We start from the raw sequence: 16,077 nt of genomic DNA, 5'->3' as shown, positions 1-16,077 counted from the left end.
TGTCATGTACCTGTTGACCGTCTATATATCTTCATTAGAAAAATGTCTATTTAGATCTTCTACCCATTTTAAAAATCAAAATTTTTTTCCTCTTGACTTGTATGAGTTCTTTATATATTTTGAACGTTAGCTTCTTATCATATATATGATTTGCAAATATTTCCTCCCATTCAGTAGATTGCCTTTTCATTTTTTTGATAGTTTCCTTTGCTGTGAGAACTTTTTATAGTTTATGTAGTTTCATTTGTTTAATTTTGCTTTTGTTGCTTTTGGTGTCGGGTTCAAAAAATAATTGTCAAGATCTATGTCAGGGAGCTTATTATCTATGTTTTCTTCTAGGAGTTTTATGGTTTCAGGCCTTACGTTCAAGTCTTTAATCCATTTTTGGGTTAATTTTTGTGTACAGTTTAAGATAGTGGTTCAGTTTCATTCTTTTGCGTGTGACTGTTCAATTCTCCCAGCACCTTTTATTGAAAAGACTATCTTTCCCCCATCTCTATTCTTACTTCCTTTGTCATAAATTGGTTGACGACATATATCTAGGTTTGTTTATTTATTTATTTATTTCTGTCTTTTTGCCTTTCCTAGGGCTGCTCCCACTGCACATGGAGGTTCCCAGGCTAGGGGTCTAATTGGAACTGTAGATGCCGGCCTACACCATAGCCATAGCAATGTGGAACCCAAGCCACTTCTGTGACCTACACCACAGCTCATGGCAATGCCGGATTGTTAACCCACTGAGCAAGGCCAGGGATCGAACCCACAACCTCATGGTTCCTTGTCGGATTCGTGTCCCACTGGGCCACAACGGGAACTCCTATCTGGGTTTATTTAATTCTAGGCTCTCTATTCTGTGCCATTGCTCTATGTATCTCTTCATGCCAATACCATACTGTTTTAGTTACTATAGTTTTATAATATAGCTTGAAATCAGGGACTGTGATGCTCCAGCTTTGTTCTTCTGTCTCCAGATTGCTTTGGCTATATGGGATCTTTTATGGTTCTGTACAAATTTCAGAATTTTTGGTTCTGTTTTTGTGAAAAATGCCTTTGGAATTGATAGCGATTGTATTGAATCTGTAGATTGCTTTGGGTAGTGTGAGCATTTTAACTATATTAATTCTTCCAGTCCTTGAGCATGGAATATCTTTCTGTCTGTCTGGGTCTTTTCAGTTTGTTTTATTAATGTCAGGTATATTTCAACATACAAATCATTCACCTCCTTGGCTAAATTTATTCCTTGGTATTTATTCTTTTTGATGCAATCATAAATGGGATTGTTCTCCTAATTTCTCTGCTGATAATTTGTTATTATTATATAGAAGTGCAGCAGATTTTTGTGTATTGATTTTGTATCCAGAAACTTTACTGAGTTTATTTTAATAGTTTTTTTTTTTTAATGGAGTCTTTAGGATTTTCTCTGTATAATATGTCATCTGTGAACAGTGACAGTTTTACACTTCCTTTTCAATTTGGATGCCATTTATTTATTTGACTAATTGCTCTGGATAGGACTTCCAATACTCTGTTGAATAAGAGTGGGCATCCTTGTCTTATTTCTTTTTTTTTTTTTTTTTGTCTTTTGTCTTTTTGTTGTTGTTGTTGTTGTTGTTGTTGCTATCTCTTGGGCCGCTTCCGCGGCATATGGAGGTTCCCAGGCTAGGGGTTGAATCGGAGCTGTAGCCACCGGCCTACGCCAGAGCCACAGCAACGCGGGATCCGAGCCGTGTCTGCAACCTACACCACAGCTCACGGCAACGCCGGATCGTTAACCCACTGAGCCAGGGCAGGGACCGAACCCGCGACCTCATGGTTCCTAGTCGGATTCGTTAACCACTGCGCCACGACGGGAACTCCCCTTGTCTTATTTCTAATCTCAGTGGAAGAGCTTTCATCTTTTACTTTTGCGTACAATGATAGCTGTGGGCTTGTCATATATGACCTTTAGTAGGTTGAGGCACATTGCCTCTGTACCTGCTTTATGAGATTAAAAAAAAATTTTTTTTTTTTTTTACCATAAATGGATGTTAAAGTTTGTCAGCATTTTTTTCTGCATCTACTGAGATGATCGTAGGGCTTGTATCCTTCATGTTAATGATATATCACATCGACTGATTTGTGGATGTTAAACCATCCTTGTGTACCTGGAATAAATCCCACTTGATTGTGATGTGTGATCCTTTTAATGTATTGTCGAGTTCAGTTTGCTAATGTTTCATTGGTTGAGGATTTTTTCATCTATGTTCATCAGGGATATTGACCTATAATTTTCTTGTGGTCTCCTTGTATGGTTTTGATATCAGGGTAATGCTGACCTTGTGAAATGAGTTTGGAAGAGTTACCTCCTCTTCTCCTTTTTGTTGAAGAGTTTCAGGAAGATTGGTATTAATTCTTGAACATTTGGTAGAATTTGCCTTTGAAGCTGTCTAGTCTTGGACCTTTGTGGGGAGGTTTTTGGTTACTGATTCAGTCTGTATTGGTCTGTTCGGATTATTTCATCTTGATTCAGTCTTGATAGGTTTTATATTTCAAGATTTATCAGTTTATTCTGGATTGTTCAGTTTGTTAGTAGTCTTTTATGATCCTTTGCATTTCTATAGTATCAGTTGTAATATCTCTTTCGTTTCTCATTTTATTTGAGTCCTCTGTCTTTTTTTCTTGGTCAGTATATTTAAAGATTTGTCAATTTTGCTTATCTTTTCAGAGAACCAGCTATTAGTTTCATTGTTCCTTTCTCATCCTTTTTTTTTAATTTTTACATTTTACTGAAGTATAGTTGATTTACAAGTTGTGATAATTTCTGCTGTACAACAAGGTGATTCAGTCATAGATATACTCATATCCATTCTCTTTCAGATTCTTTCCCCACATAGATTATCACAAAATATTGGGTAGAGTTCTCTGTGCTATACAGCATTCATTTATTTCTTTTCTAATATATGTCATTTCTTTCTTTGTACCAACTTTGGGCTTCATTTATTCTTTTTCTAGATTATTGAGGTGTAAAGTTAGGTTGTTATTTGAGACTTTTTCCTCATTTTTTTTGAGGTAGGCATTTATTACTGTGAGCTTTCCTCTTAGAACTGCTTTTGCAGCATTCGTAAATTTTGGTGTGTTATATTTCATTTTCATTTGTCTCAAGGTACTTTTGGATTTCTTTAACTCATTGGTTCAGTAGCATGTTTTGTTTTTGGCCATGACATATGGAAGTTCCCAGGCTAGGGGTTGAATAGGAGCTGCACCTGCCAGCCTGTGCCACAGCCACAGCAATGCAGGATCTGAGCTATGTCTGTGACCTGTACCACAGCTCGTGGCAGTGCTGGATCCTGAACCCACTGAGTGAGGCCAGGGATTGAACCTGCATCCTCATGGATACTAGTGTTAGTCGAGTCCTTAACCCACTGAGCCACAATGGAACTCCAGTAGCGTCTTTTTTAATATCCATGTATTGTGAATTTTTAAGCTTCCTTTGTGTAATTTATTTCTCATTTAATACTGTTGTAGGAAAAGATGCTTGATGTGATTTCAGTCTTTTTAAATGTAGTTAGACTTGTTTTGTGGCCTAACATATAATCTGTCTTGGAAATGTTCCATGTGTACTTGAGAGTGTTTCTCTTGCTTCTGGATGGAAAGTTCTGTAAATATCTGTTAAGTCCCACCTGGTATACTGTGTAATTTAAAGCTGATGTTTTCTTACTGATTTTCTGTTTGTGTATCTATCCATTAATGTAGGTAAAGTCTTAAATTTCCCTACTATTATTGTATTCCTCTCTCTCTTGTTTTAGGTCTGTTAATATTTCCTGTATATGTTTGGGTGCCCCTGTGTTAGGTGCATACATATTTATGGATGTTACATCCTCCTGTTGTATTGATCCCTTTATTATATAACACCCTTCTTTGTCTCTTATTACAGTCTTTGCTTTAAAGTCTGTTTTGTCTGTTGTAAGAACAGCTACTACAGCTTTCTTTTGGTTCCATTTGCATGTAATATTTTTTAATCTCTTCATTTTTTCAGTCTCTGTCTTTACATCTAAAGTAAGTCTTTTGTAGACAACATATAGATTGGCCTTTAAAAAATTTATTCATCCACTCTTGACCTTTTGATTGGAGAATTTAGTGCATTTACATTTAGAGTAATGATAGATAGGTATGTGGTTATTGCCTTTTTTTTTTTTTTTTTTTTTTTTTTTTTTTTTTGTCTTTTTGCCTTTTCTAGGGCCGCTCCTGTGGCATATGGAGGTTCCCAGGCTAGGGGTCGAATCGGAGCTGTAGCCGCTGGCCTACACCACAGCCACAGTAACTCGGGATCTGAGCCATGTCTGCAACCTACACCACAGCTCACGGCAACGCCAGATCCTTAACCCACTGAGCAAGGCCAGGGATCAAACCCGCAACCTCATGGCTCCTAGTCGGATTTGTTAACCACTGAGCCATGACAGGAACTCCTTCTTGCCATTTTACTAGTTTTTTTCTATGTGTTTCATTGTTTTTTGTTTCTTCTCTTGCTATCTTATCTTTTGATGGCTTGCTTATGTTCCTTTTTTTTTTTTTTTTTTTTTTTTTTTTTTGGCTTTTTACGGCTGCACCTGTGGCATATGGAGGTTCGTAGGGGTTGAATTGGAGCTGCGCTGCTGGCCTACACCACCGGCACAGCAGTGTGGGATCCAAGCCGCATCTGCAACATACACCACAGCTCATGGCAACACCAGATCCTTAACCCACTGAGTGAGGCCAGGGATTGAACCCACATCCTCATGGATACTAGATGGATTTGTTTCTGTTGCACCACAACAGGAACACATATTCCTTTTTTTTTTTTTTTTTTTTAATCTTTTGGGTATTTACTACAAACATACCTTGTTTCATTATGCTTTGTTTTATTGCACTTGCCTTTATTGCAGTTCACAATTATTGCATTTTTCACAAGTGAAAGGTTTGTGGCAACTTGGTATTGAGTAATTCTCTGAGCACCATTTTTTCCCCATAGCATTTGCTCACTTAGTGTCTCTGTCATATTTAGGTATTTCTTGCAATATTTTAAACTTTTTCATCATCATTATATTTTTCATGGTGATGGGTAATCAGTGATCTTTGCTGTTAATAATAAAATTAACTGAAGTTATAGTGATGGTTAGCATATTTTTGCAATAAAATATTTTAAATTAAGGTATGCACATTTTAAAAGACATAATACTCTTGCACCATTAGTAGACTTTAGTGTAAACATACCTGCTGTATATACTGGGAAATCAGAAATTTTGTGTGACTCTCATTATTGCATCATGCTTTATTGCAGTGGTCTGGAACTGAAACTGCAGTACCTCCAGATTATGCCTCTGGAGGGTTCTTTTTTGTGGTTACCACAAGCTTTACATCTAATGACTTGTGTCTGTAGTAGTCCGTTTTAAGTTGAAAACAGCCTAAGTTTGGTTCCACTGTAAAGCTCAACAGTATTATTCCCTCCTGTCCACATTTTATATTTTTGATGTTACATTTTACATCTTTTTTTCTTGTGTGTTTTTCAGCTAATCATTATAATTGTAGTTCTTTTTACTTTTTTTTTTTTTTTTTTTTTTTGCTTTTTAGGGCCACACCTGCAGCATATGGAGGTTCCCAGGTTAGGGGTGGAATCTGTGCTATAGCTGCTGGCCTGTGCCACAGCCACAGCAACGAAGGATCTGAGCCATGTCTGCAGACGTACACCACAGCTTATGGCAACGCCAGATCCGTAACCCACTGTGGGAGGCCAGGGATTGAACCCGCATCATCATGGATTCTAGTCAGGTTCGTTAACCACTGAGCCATGAAGGGAACTCCTGAATTCACTACTTTTGTTTTTTAACTTTTATACTAGTTTATAAATGGTTACTCCCCTGCCTTCACTGTATATTTATCTTTCCAGTGAGATTTGTTCATTTACATGTGTTCTTACTACTAATTAGTACTCTTTTTTTTTTGCAGCCTAAAGAATCTCTAAGAAATTTCTTGTAAGACTTGTTTAGTGGAGATGAACATCTTTAGCTTTTGCTTATTTGAAAAACACTCTCTCTCCTTCACTTCTAACTGTTAACTTTGCCCCGTGAAGTATTCTTGGTTTTTCTTTTAGCACTTTGAATATATCATTCCACTTCTTCTGTCCTGCCAAGTTTATCCTGAGAAATCTGCTTGTAGTCTTATGGGGCTTCCCTTGTGTGTAATAGGTAGTTTTTCTCTTGATGCTTTTAACGTTTCTCTCCTTGTCTTTAATAACTTTTGACATTTTAATTATAATGTGTCTCAATGTAAGTCTCCCTTTGGGTTCCTCTTATGTGGAACTCTTTGGGCTTCCTGGATCTGGAGGTTTGTTTCCTTCCTCAGATTAAGGAAACTTTCAGCTATTTATTTCTTCAAATGAGATTTCTGCTCCCTTCTTTTTCTTCTCCTTCTGGGAGCCCTATGATGTGAATCTTAGTCTGCTTGATGACGTCGCAAAAGCCCCTTAAGTTATCTTCAGTCTTTTTTATTCCTTTTTCTTTTTGCTGCTCTGATTGGTTGAATTTCACTGCTTTGTCTTTGAGTTGACTGCTTTCAGCTTCTGCTTTATTTAGTCTGATGTTAAACTCCTCTAGTGTATTTCTTCAGTTCAGTTATTGTGTTCTTAAGCTTTGTGACTTCTCTGGCATTTTTATAAATTTTTTCTCTCTCTCTGTTGAAGCTCTCTTTGTTCGTCTGTGTTTCTCAGTTTGGTGAGTGAGCATCTTTATAATCATTACTTTGAACTCTTTTTTTTTTTTTTTTTGCTTTTTAGGGCCACACCTGCAGCATATGGAAGTTCCCTGGCAAGGGGTCAAATTGGAGCTTGTGGCTGCCAGCCTACACCACATCCACAGCAACATGGCAGGATCTGAGCCGTGTCCGCAGCCTACACCATAGCTCATGGCAATGCCGGATCCTTTAACCCACTGAGCGAGGCCAGGGATTGAACCCGTGTCCTCATGGATACTAATTTGGTTTGTTACCACTGAGCCGCAACAGGAACTTCCTACTTTGAATTCTTTATCAGAGTTCAAAGAAAATTATTTATCTCTCATTAAGGATTTGTTTATTTTAGGTTTTATCTTGTTCTTGCATTTGGAACATATACCTCGATTTCTTCATTTTGTTTGACTTTCTCTGCTGATTTCTATATAGTAGCTGAAACAATCACCTCTCCCACTTTTGAAGGAGTGGCCCCCTGTAAGAGATGAACTTTGTCATTCAACCCTGCATTAGCTTTTGGTTGTCTCTCAAACCTCTGTGCTTGTCCAAGTAGGCTATTACATTCCTAATAGCTCCCAGTAGTTGTGGATGTGCTAAGACTTGTCACTGTCCCAAAGGGCAGGATCTCAGCACCTAGATTCAGGCTAGAAGCCAAACCCTCAGGCATCAGCTTTTAAAAGTATGCAAATATGTACAGTCTTGCAAGGCTTCATCTAAGCCCAGCTGGCCACCAGTGCCAGGTGGTCTGGAGGTGTCCCCTGAGCAGCATGTCAGAGACTGGGGTTCCAGATGAATGTATCATCTCCTTGCTGGGTGATGCCAGCGAGCTGGAGCAGGCAGAGGGAGAGTGCCAAGATGGTATCCACAGCCTGTGTTCCTTGAGAGCAGCTCTGTAGGTCACCACATGTGGATTAAACTTGAAGCCTGCCCCTCAGGCTGAAGCTCCAGGACTAGTAAAGAGGCTGCCTTCATGGGAAGACTTGGGAGTGCCCATTAACTACTACTGAGTAAAATGACATGATACCTATAGCTTACTTTCAAATAGTTCACCACTGACAAAAATCATGTCTCATGTTTCTTTTAAAACGTAATCAAGGATTATGTATTACATTTGATTGTAATATCTTTTAAAATCTACAGTAATCCTACTCCCTTCATTTTTGTATTTTACATATGGAACATTACAGTACAACTAGCCAGAATTAGTATCTCAGAGTTTGAGTCCTTCTTCTGGTTATCATTTTCCGTATTCTTCTAGCACCCGTTTTCTGTAAACTGAAATTTAGGCCTTAAGGTTCGTTAGGTTTAGAGTTACTTTACAGGTGATGCTATTTATTACTTTATATTCCATCACACCAGGAAGCACATAATGTCAGTATTAATGCCAGTATTAGTGACTCCCAAATTTCTCCCATGCAAAAGAATCTTTTTCCTTTTGATATTGCGAATATCCTATTTCTCGCGAACTTTTGTTTGGGATTTTAGCATATATTGACAATCCTTGCTGAATCAGTTTTTGGGTTTTGTTTTTGTTTTCATTTTCATCTTTTTAGGACCACACCCAAGGCACATGGAAGTTCCTAGGCTAGGGGTCAAATTGGAGCTGCAACTGCCAGCCAATGCCACAGCCATAGCAATGCCAGATCTGAGCCATGTCTGTGATCTATGCCACAGCTCATGCAATGCTGGATCCTTAACCCACTAGGCAGAGCCAAGGATTGAACCCACAGCCTCATGGATACTAGTCAGATACGTCACCACTGAGCTACAATGGGACCTCCCGGGAACAGGTTTTTTTTTTTTTTTTTGTCTTTTTTGCCATTTCTAGGGCCTCTCCCGCAGCATATGGAGGTTCCCAGGCTAGGGGTCAAATCGGAGCTGTAGCCACAGCAACGCGGGATCCGAGCCACCACATCTGCGACCTTCACCACAGCTCACAGCAACACCGGATCCTTAACCCACTGAGCAAGGCCAGGGATCGAACCCGCAACCTCATGGTTCTTAGTCGGATTCATTAACCACTGAGCCATGATGGGAACTCCAGGAACAGGGGTTTTATGAACAAAATTTAGTTAATGTATTTTTCCACTAACTTTCCTAATTCGTAGGAATAAAGTTACTTTGTTACGTGTGTGGTTGAGAACAGATATATAGGCTCCATGTTTCCTCCAGGAATTTTTACTCTCGTTCATTGTGTACTTAACTAGGTTGTTGATTAGACCCGTGTGGTGGAATACCTCCTGCCTCAGTTAATAACCAATTTATATGATGATATTTTCCTAAGAACATAATCAAAAGTAGGATAGTGAGTAGGGGGATTTTTAGCAAAAGATGTATATTTGGCCTGAGGCGTTCTGATCCAGACTTAGGGTCTGAACTTGGAAACTATCTAACATAACACCTGACGCCCAGTGCTCCTGCCCTGGCTCACCAGGCAGTTCTGATGCATAGTGATGTTCCAGAAGCTTTGTTCCAGGGCGGCCTCTAACATGTCCCCAACCAAATGCTCTAGTAATGATTTATCTTGACCTGTACCCATATTGCTTTCATCTTCTAAGTTTCAGTGTTTTCCTTAATTTTTTAGTCAAATAAAATTCAAGCCGTTTAAGTAGCACTTTATTAGTGCTGCTGATTTGTTCATTGTACATGAAGTTAATGCTAAGTGGACACAAAGATGTGCTGTGCATCGTTAGAGCTTTTACTTAAAGTACCTTTCCCAAATACCATCTTCCTTTCTCCTGACAGCTGTCTCATGAGATGGTTGATTTGATGTCCCCTGCATTATGTATGTGGAAATCCAGTTCTGTAAGATGGGAGCTGTACGGTTTCTTGAACCTGGACATGGAGAGTACGGAGCCTGGAATGGATCTGACTGGCTCTGGAGTGTCCTAGGAGCTCTTTTCCCCGCTCGTTTATCACCAGTGGTTTACTTTTCGTTTGCGTGCTTTGCACCGAACTGGAGTGCAAGTACCTTATCATTGCTGAGTTTGCTCTTTTAGAAGGACTGTCAAATTGATAAAAGTGACATTTTTTTTGTTTCTTTTAAAATTATAATTAAGCTACAAAATATCCTATGCCAGAAGGAGTTTTAAAAACTTAAGGCGGATGTCTTCATTTAAATGTGACAGAAATAATTGTTCTGTAGAATACCTGGTCATGTGTTTCAGATATGATGCTTTCTTGGGTGCGGTTAACAGACTCTCCCAGTAACTGAGCATAAATCATGAGGACATTTATCATCTCACATGAAAGTTCTGGAAGTCAGTGATTTCAGAGTTGTCTAATTCAGTAGTCTAACTGTGTCAGGTTCTGGGTTGTTTTCTCTCTGATTCTTTTTTCCTTCATGGCCACAGGTGGCTGCAGTTGGTCCAGACATACTCTCCCACAACTAAATTCAAAAGCCAGAAGGAAGAGCAGGGCCTTCTTCATAGCTCTCTCCTTTTCCCTGGGTGGAAAATTTTTCACTGCAACCCTCAGCAGACTTTTTTCGTGTCCCATTAGCCAAAACTGGTTATATATCCAATCCTAAATCAGTTGCTAACAAGAGGAACTGAGATTCCCATTATGGCCTTAGAACAGTGTTGCTTCATGCCCTGAACCTGGAGGAGGGACCCACCCATCTGATCCCATCGATGCCTCATATTAAATAACATGAGTGTTTTGTCATCGCAGGGGGAGGCTGATGGGTAGAAAATCACTAGTATATGTCAAAAATATGGTAATATAGTTATGTCGTAACATTTTCTACATTCTGTGTAAGATGTATTCCCATTCAAATGATTTTTAATATTTTAACCTTTAAAAGAGAAGCATGTTCACTTGAGAAGTGTGTTATTCTTTATGTGCTACTTTATGATTGGCGTAGGAAGCCGATGTTAGGATTTTAATTTAGTGTATTAGTTGCTTACTGTTCTTATTTTTATCTTGTGTACAATCAGTTTATTTCCCTCTGAAATTAAGCTTCTGAATGATGTTACATGATTTTAGCAGTAGTTTTGGATTCTTTTTATCTAATTGGTACTTGCTCTTCTAGGTGGATTTTCCACGGTTTTCCTGGTGCGGACTCATGGTGGACTTCGCCATGCGTTGAAGCGAATGTATGTCAATAATGTGACAGACCTCAACATTTGTAAAAGGGAAATTACAATTATGGTGAGTGAAAGAGTAATTCCATTTAGAAAATTTGGTATGTTTCTTTCAATTTTGCACCATAACATGAACCAGCGTTTAGTCAAGCTGCTGATTGGCTTATGCACTTAGAAAACCTTTGAGGTATATTCTTTATAGCTGTACGCAGGGCTAAATGCAGCCGACTCCTTCCTGTCCTCCTTTCCCTATTGTAATTCAGTAGGCAAGCTACTCTGCTTGCTTTTTTCCTTTTTAAAATAAATTTTAACTATGGAGTATTTTGAGAGCTCTCTAAACTTTGGGAAAAGTTGGGGAATTGGTGAACCCCAGTTTACCTGCTACCCAGCTTATCAATTACAGTTGAAGGCTTCTGTGTGTTCCTCCCCAGCGTTATCCTTGCGCAGTTATCCTCATCCAAAAAGAAACCTCTGTCCTGAATTTGGGGCTTACCTTTGCCATGGGTATTCAGTACTCTGACTGTGTATGTTGGTATTCACAAACAACAGTTAGTTTTGCTTTTCATTTTTAAAATCATATGGTGAAGTCGATTATTTGGGGGATATTCTCTGTAATATATAGTATGCTTCAAGAAGGAAAAAATTATTTTTAAATATTGGGAAAAGTGACAAATATTTTAATGGACATTAAGGAAATTTCAGTAACTCAGCTCTATGGTTAAGAAACATCACAGAACAAAACTTCCCTTTTTTCTCTGGTTTCTTATTGTCAGTGCTTTGGATGGCTTCTTCGTCTTGTTTCCTTCCTTGTCCTTTCTTTATCTGCTGTTTATCAAGTGCTTATGTGTGTGTGTGTGTGTGTGTGTGTGCGTTTAACCTCTTTTTGTTTTATTGAGGTGAGATTCACATAATATACATTTTATAATTCACATTGTAAAGTGAGCAGTTCAGTGGTGTTTACAGTGTTGTAAATTAGAGTGTACACTGTACATTCACAGTGTTGTACAAAGACTGCTTCTAACTGGTTCCCAAACCTTTTCCTCACTCCAAAGGAACCCCCCTGCCCATTGAGCAGTTGCTCCCCATTCTACTCTTGTTCCAGCCCCTGGCATCCGCCCATCTCAGTTGTCTTTATTCTAGATATTTCATATATGTGGACTCATGCAATATGTGACATTTTGTGTCTGGCTTCTTTCTTTCACTTGGCATGTTTTTGAGGTTCATCCACATGCTAGCACTTGTCAGCACCACATGCCTTTTTATGGCTGAATAATATTCCATCGTATATGTAGTATATGTATTATTGATTGATTGATTCATCTATTGATGGGCTTTTTTTTAAACTGTGGATAACACCTTTGGGTTGTTTCTGCCTCTTAGCTATTGTGAGTAGTACTGCTATGAATGTCGGATGTGTGTCTTTGTTTGAGTACTTATTTTCAGTTCCTTTGGATATGTATCTAAGAGTGGAGTTGCTGGGTCATGGATAATTCCATTTTTAACTTTTTTGGGAACCATTAAATTGTTTTCCGCAGCGGCTGAGCCATTTTATGTTTGCACCGGCAGTGTACGTGGGTTCTAGTTGTTCCACTTCCTGATAGCACCCACTGTTGTCAATCCTGCCCAACTGCCGGAAGGGAGATTTTCTTATTTGTGCAGAGGTCTTTATGTGCACACATATTTTGATCCCTTTTGTGTGAAGATGGGCACATTTATACAGTGTGATGTATCTGAATTCTCCTTTTATTGTCTCCGTTCCTCAGTTGGACTAGAGTTGATTAGGCTTTGTGACTTGCTTTTTAAGGCAGGGCTGATAGTCATAAGGGTTGAAAGAGTTATTACCCTAAGATAATGGGGGATCATAGTCTAAGTTCTCTAACTATCTTGGGCTCAGTTTTCTTGATAATTTGTTAAATTTATGGATAGACCTAATTTAGATCATTGTTATTTTAAACCTTATTATATGTTGATGATTGCCTTGTACTAGGAGCAAAAATGGCAAATTCGCTTTTTTTTTTTTTTTTTTTTTTTTGCTTTTTAAGGCCTCACTGGGCACATGGAAGTTCCCAGGCTAGGGGTCTAATCGGAGCTTGTAGCTGCCAGCTTGCACCACAGCCACAGCAACTCGGGATCCGAGCTGTGTCTGTGACCTACACCACAGCTCACGGCAACACAGGATCCTTAACCCACTGAGTGAGGCCAGGGATCGAACCTGCATCCTCATGGATCCTAGTCAGATTCTAAGCTGTGATGGGAACGCCCATCATTTTCTTCTTATTTCCTTGTACTTGTAATACTAGTATTATCTTTAATCTATGGTTTCTTTATAGAAATCTTTTTTTAGCTGTTTATTTTTTAGGTTATTTGGTTAAAGGTACATACATTCATAAATTCACTTAACTAGGTAGATATAAATTGCAGTATGTCACAGACAAAACAAATGAGAGTTTATAAATACGAGTTTATTTTTTTTTGTTTTTTTAAGATAAAAATAAATATAAGTAAAAGTTCTGATATTTTATTCTTGAGTCCCCAAAGGACTATCTTGTACACTCACCTTTGGAGACGGTGAACTTTTGAATAAACTGTCTCTTTTTTCCTCATTGAATTTAAAAATAAATATTCATTGAATATTTGCCTGTTAGAAAATGACAGTCACATACAAGTACAATTTCCATTGAAACCATAGAAATCTCTTTGAAATAGACCTAAGATTCCATACTTACGTCTAAACCTTACTTTTTGAAATTCTTTAAATATACTAATTTAGACTTTTAAGTCATTGTCGACAATAGAGCTTTCAAATATATGTTTTCCAATTTTTAAAATTCTGTTTCTTTTTTACAGAAAGAGCTGTCTGGTCACAAAAATATCGTGGGTTATTTGGACTGTGCTGTTAATTCAATTAGTGATAATGTATGGGAAGTGCTTATCTTAATGGAATATTGTCGAGGTAAGTATTTTTCTGCAATTGTTTGATGCTAAAAAAATTTGCCCATAAAATAGGATACTAGGTGTCTTGGTTTCTCTCTGGGCACCTGTCACCTAACTCTGAAAACTTACTGCAATCTTCGTTTTAGTTATTTATCTTTATGACAATGAAATGCTATTAAAAAATATGTAAAACCTAGCCATAGTTGTTGCAGCGTGATATGCACATGTAAATGGTCAGTCAGGAAAATGCGGTTGAGTTTAAAACAGGAAGTCCTGGCAGGTAAAGAGTGTTACATTTCATGTTATCTGTACATGTCTTTTAAAATCCAGCCAAGAAGAGCATTCTGTGTCTACATTGGTGTTGTAAGATTTTTTTTCCAGCCCTCTGCCATGTTATCTTTGAACATATTAAATGTTTTTGATCTATAATTTTTATAATCATATGGTCTTTTGTAAACATTAGAAAGATAGAAAACCATATTTTATTTAGATCTAATGTGATATTTTCAAAGAAGTATTTATTTGTATAGTATGCCTAAGAATCATAATAAATTTTAAAATCTCAATTTTTTTTTTAACTTTAACGTGTGTGAAGGGAGGTAATGAGTCCATTTCCTGCAAACTCACTTTCCTCCCTCCCTCTGTCAGACTCCCCTAGGCATTTTGGATTCTAGGGAGCCCTGGTTTATATTTAGATTCTCTTTAGACAGTTAGGGTTATTAATTATGGTACCAGGGACTCTTGCCACCTATTTCCTGAGGGTTGGAGGAGGAGGATGGGGGTGGTGGTGACGAGGGAAACGTGCCCATTTTCTCCAGTCTTGTAAGAGGAGAAGGACAGAGGAAATGAAGTCAGTCGGTAGTGTGGTGTCTGTCGTCCTGTACTTGTAACTCATTTCTGTATGTAACAGAACATATTAGATGTTTCGTATTTGCTTTTCCATATGTCTCCTTTACTGGGAAGCAGTGTAATCTCTTTAAGGAGAAGATACTAATTTTCTTTACCCTACTTTCCTGATGGTAGTAGCATTTAAGACACTAATTCTTAGCTGGATTAGAGTTGACTAATAGCCCTTGGCTACTTGTAACTTTTAAAAAATAATTTAATTGGGCAGAGTGATAACCCTGGATGAGTTTAGTTAATTGCCATCCAGAAGACATTTTACAAGGGGAACCGCATGAGCTTTAGTTTTTAGGGGAGTGAGTATTGGAGTCAGTGGTGAAACCTACTACAGATAAAATTTAATTATCTTATTAAAAAACCCAAGTCATATCAGAATTTAGGTAGAGTGTTAGATTATGCTCTTTGGCTTTTTGGGGCTCTTGGATTTTGTGATTCAAGTTTTCTAGCCCAAAGATCTCTGAGGGATGAAAAAGGATTGACTTCTGCTTAAATTTTATTCCACTCATTACAGCACTGAAAGTTGGGAAGAGGTAGAATGAGTTCTTTGAGATTATGATTTCTTTAGCTGTGAAATGAATACCAATAAAACACTTAATTACAGTTTGATTTTTGGATAAGCTGAGTCAGGGCATCTTATAAAACAAGAGGATGCAGGACATTGCTGCCTAGTCGGGTGCCTCAACCTTACATGAGACACCCTGAGCAGATTAGCCAGATAGACTTGAGTTTTCTGAAATTTGGGTGTTGATAGGTAAAATTTAATGTTCTTTTTTTCGTGATTTAAAGTGCTAAGGAAAAGAACGGCTATTTCAGAAAATACACCATGGTGCTGTTTAGAGAGCAGTAATAGAAGGAATGTATTACAAAGTAGTAGACATTCATTTATTCAGACTTGTTAAAGGAAAACTTTCAAGTTAACTTAAGCTTTGCCTTTTTAAGTTTCCAAACTTGATTTCTGTTAGAATGTTTTCTGAATGAATCATGTATTTACTTGTATTCTCAAAATATGGTAGTAAACTTTTTCTTAATAACCAAGAATTGTCATTATCAGACTGTCAGTTATTGTAGTTGATGGTAATATTTCCTAATCCCCCCGGTGCTCACTGGTGTGGTGTTTGATTTTAGGAAGTTACTCTGCCATTATTGTTTACCTGGTTTAGAGCCTTAGCCCCTCAACCCATCTCTCTGTTTCCACTCTTGCAATTCCTCCATCCCCCAGTCAAGAAGATCTTTTAAAAAGTATATCCGATCATGAAGTTCCCTTGCTTCTTAAGGTAAAGTCCAAAATGTGGCTAATAGCTGTCTGTCTTGCCAGTATCTTCTCCCTTCACTCTTTTTTCTGGTTTCTAGACCATATCCACATTGATTCTCTTTAAATTACTCAGAATCATTGAGCTCTTTGCAAACTAGAGGCCTT

General features: G+C 38.0%; 1 protein-coding gene across 2 annotated transcripts in view; it reads left to right on the top strand.

The window, feature by feature from the left end:
- The window catches only part of BMP2K (BMP2 inducible kinase), a 118,727-nt gene that overhangs the window by 34,855 nt on the left and 67,795 nt on the right, over positions 1 to 16,077 (top strand). For both annotated transcript variants that reach the window (XM_021101897.1, XM_021101898.1), the window contains exons 2-3: positions 10,772 to 10,890; positions 13,671 to 13,776. In XM_021101897.1, coding sequence (XP_020957556.1) covers positions 10,772 to 10,890; positions 13,671 to 13,776 — 225 coding nt within the window. The remainder of the gene's footprint in view (positions 1 to 10,771; positions 10,891 to 13,670; positions 13,777 to 16,077) is intronic.

The sequence above is a fragment of the Sus scrofa genome, chromosome 8 (genome assembly GCF_000003025.6).
Source record: "Sus scrofa isolate TJ Tabasco breed Duroc chromosome 8, Sscrofa11.1, whole genome shotgun sequence".
NCBI classification, from domain to species: domain Eukaryota; kingdom Metazoa; phylum Chordata; class Mammalia; order Artiodactyla; family Suidae; genus Sus; species Sus scrofa.
Note: the sequence above shows the minus strand (reverse complement) of the source record. Positions and strands in the feature narration are given on the sequence as shown.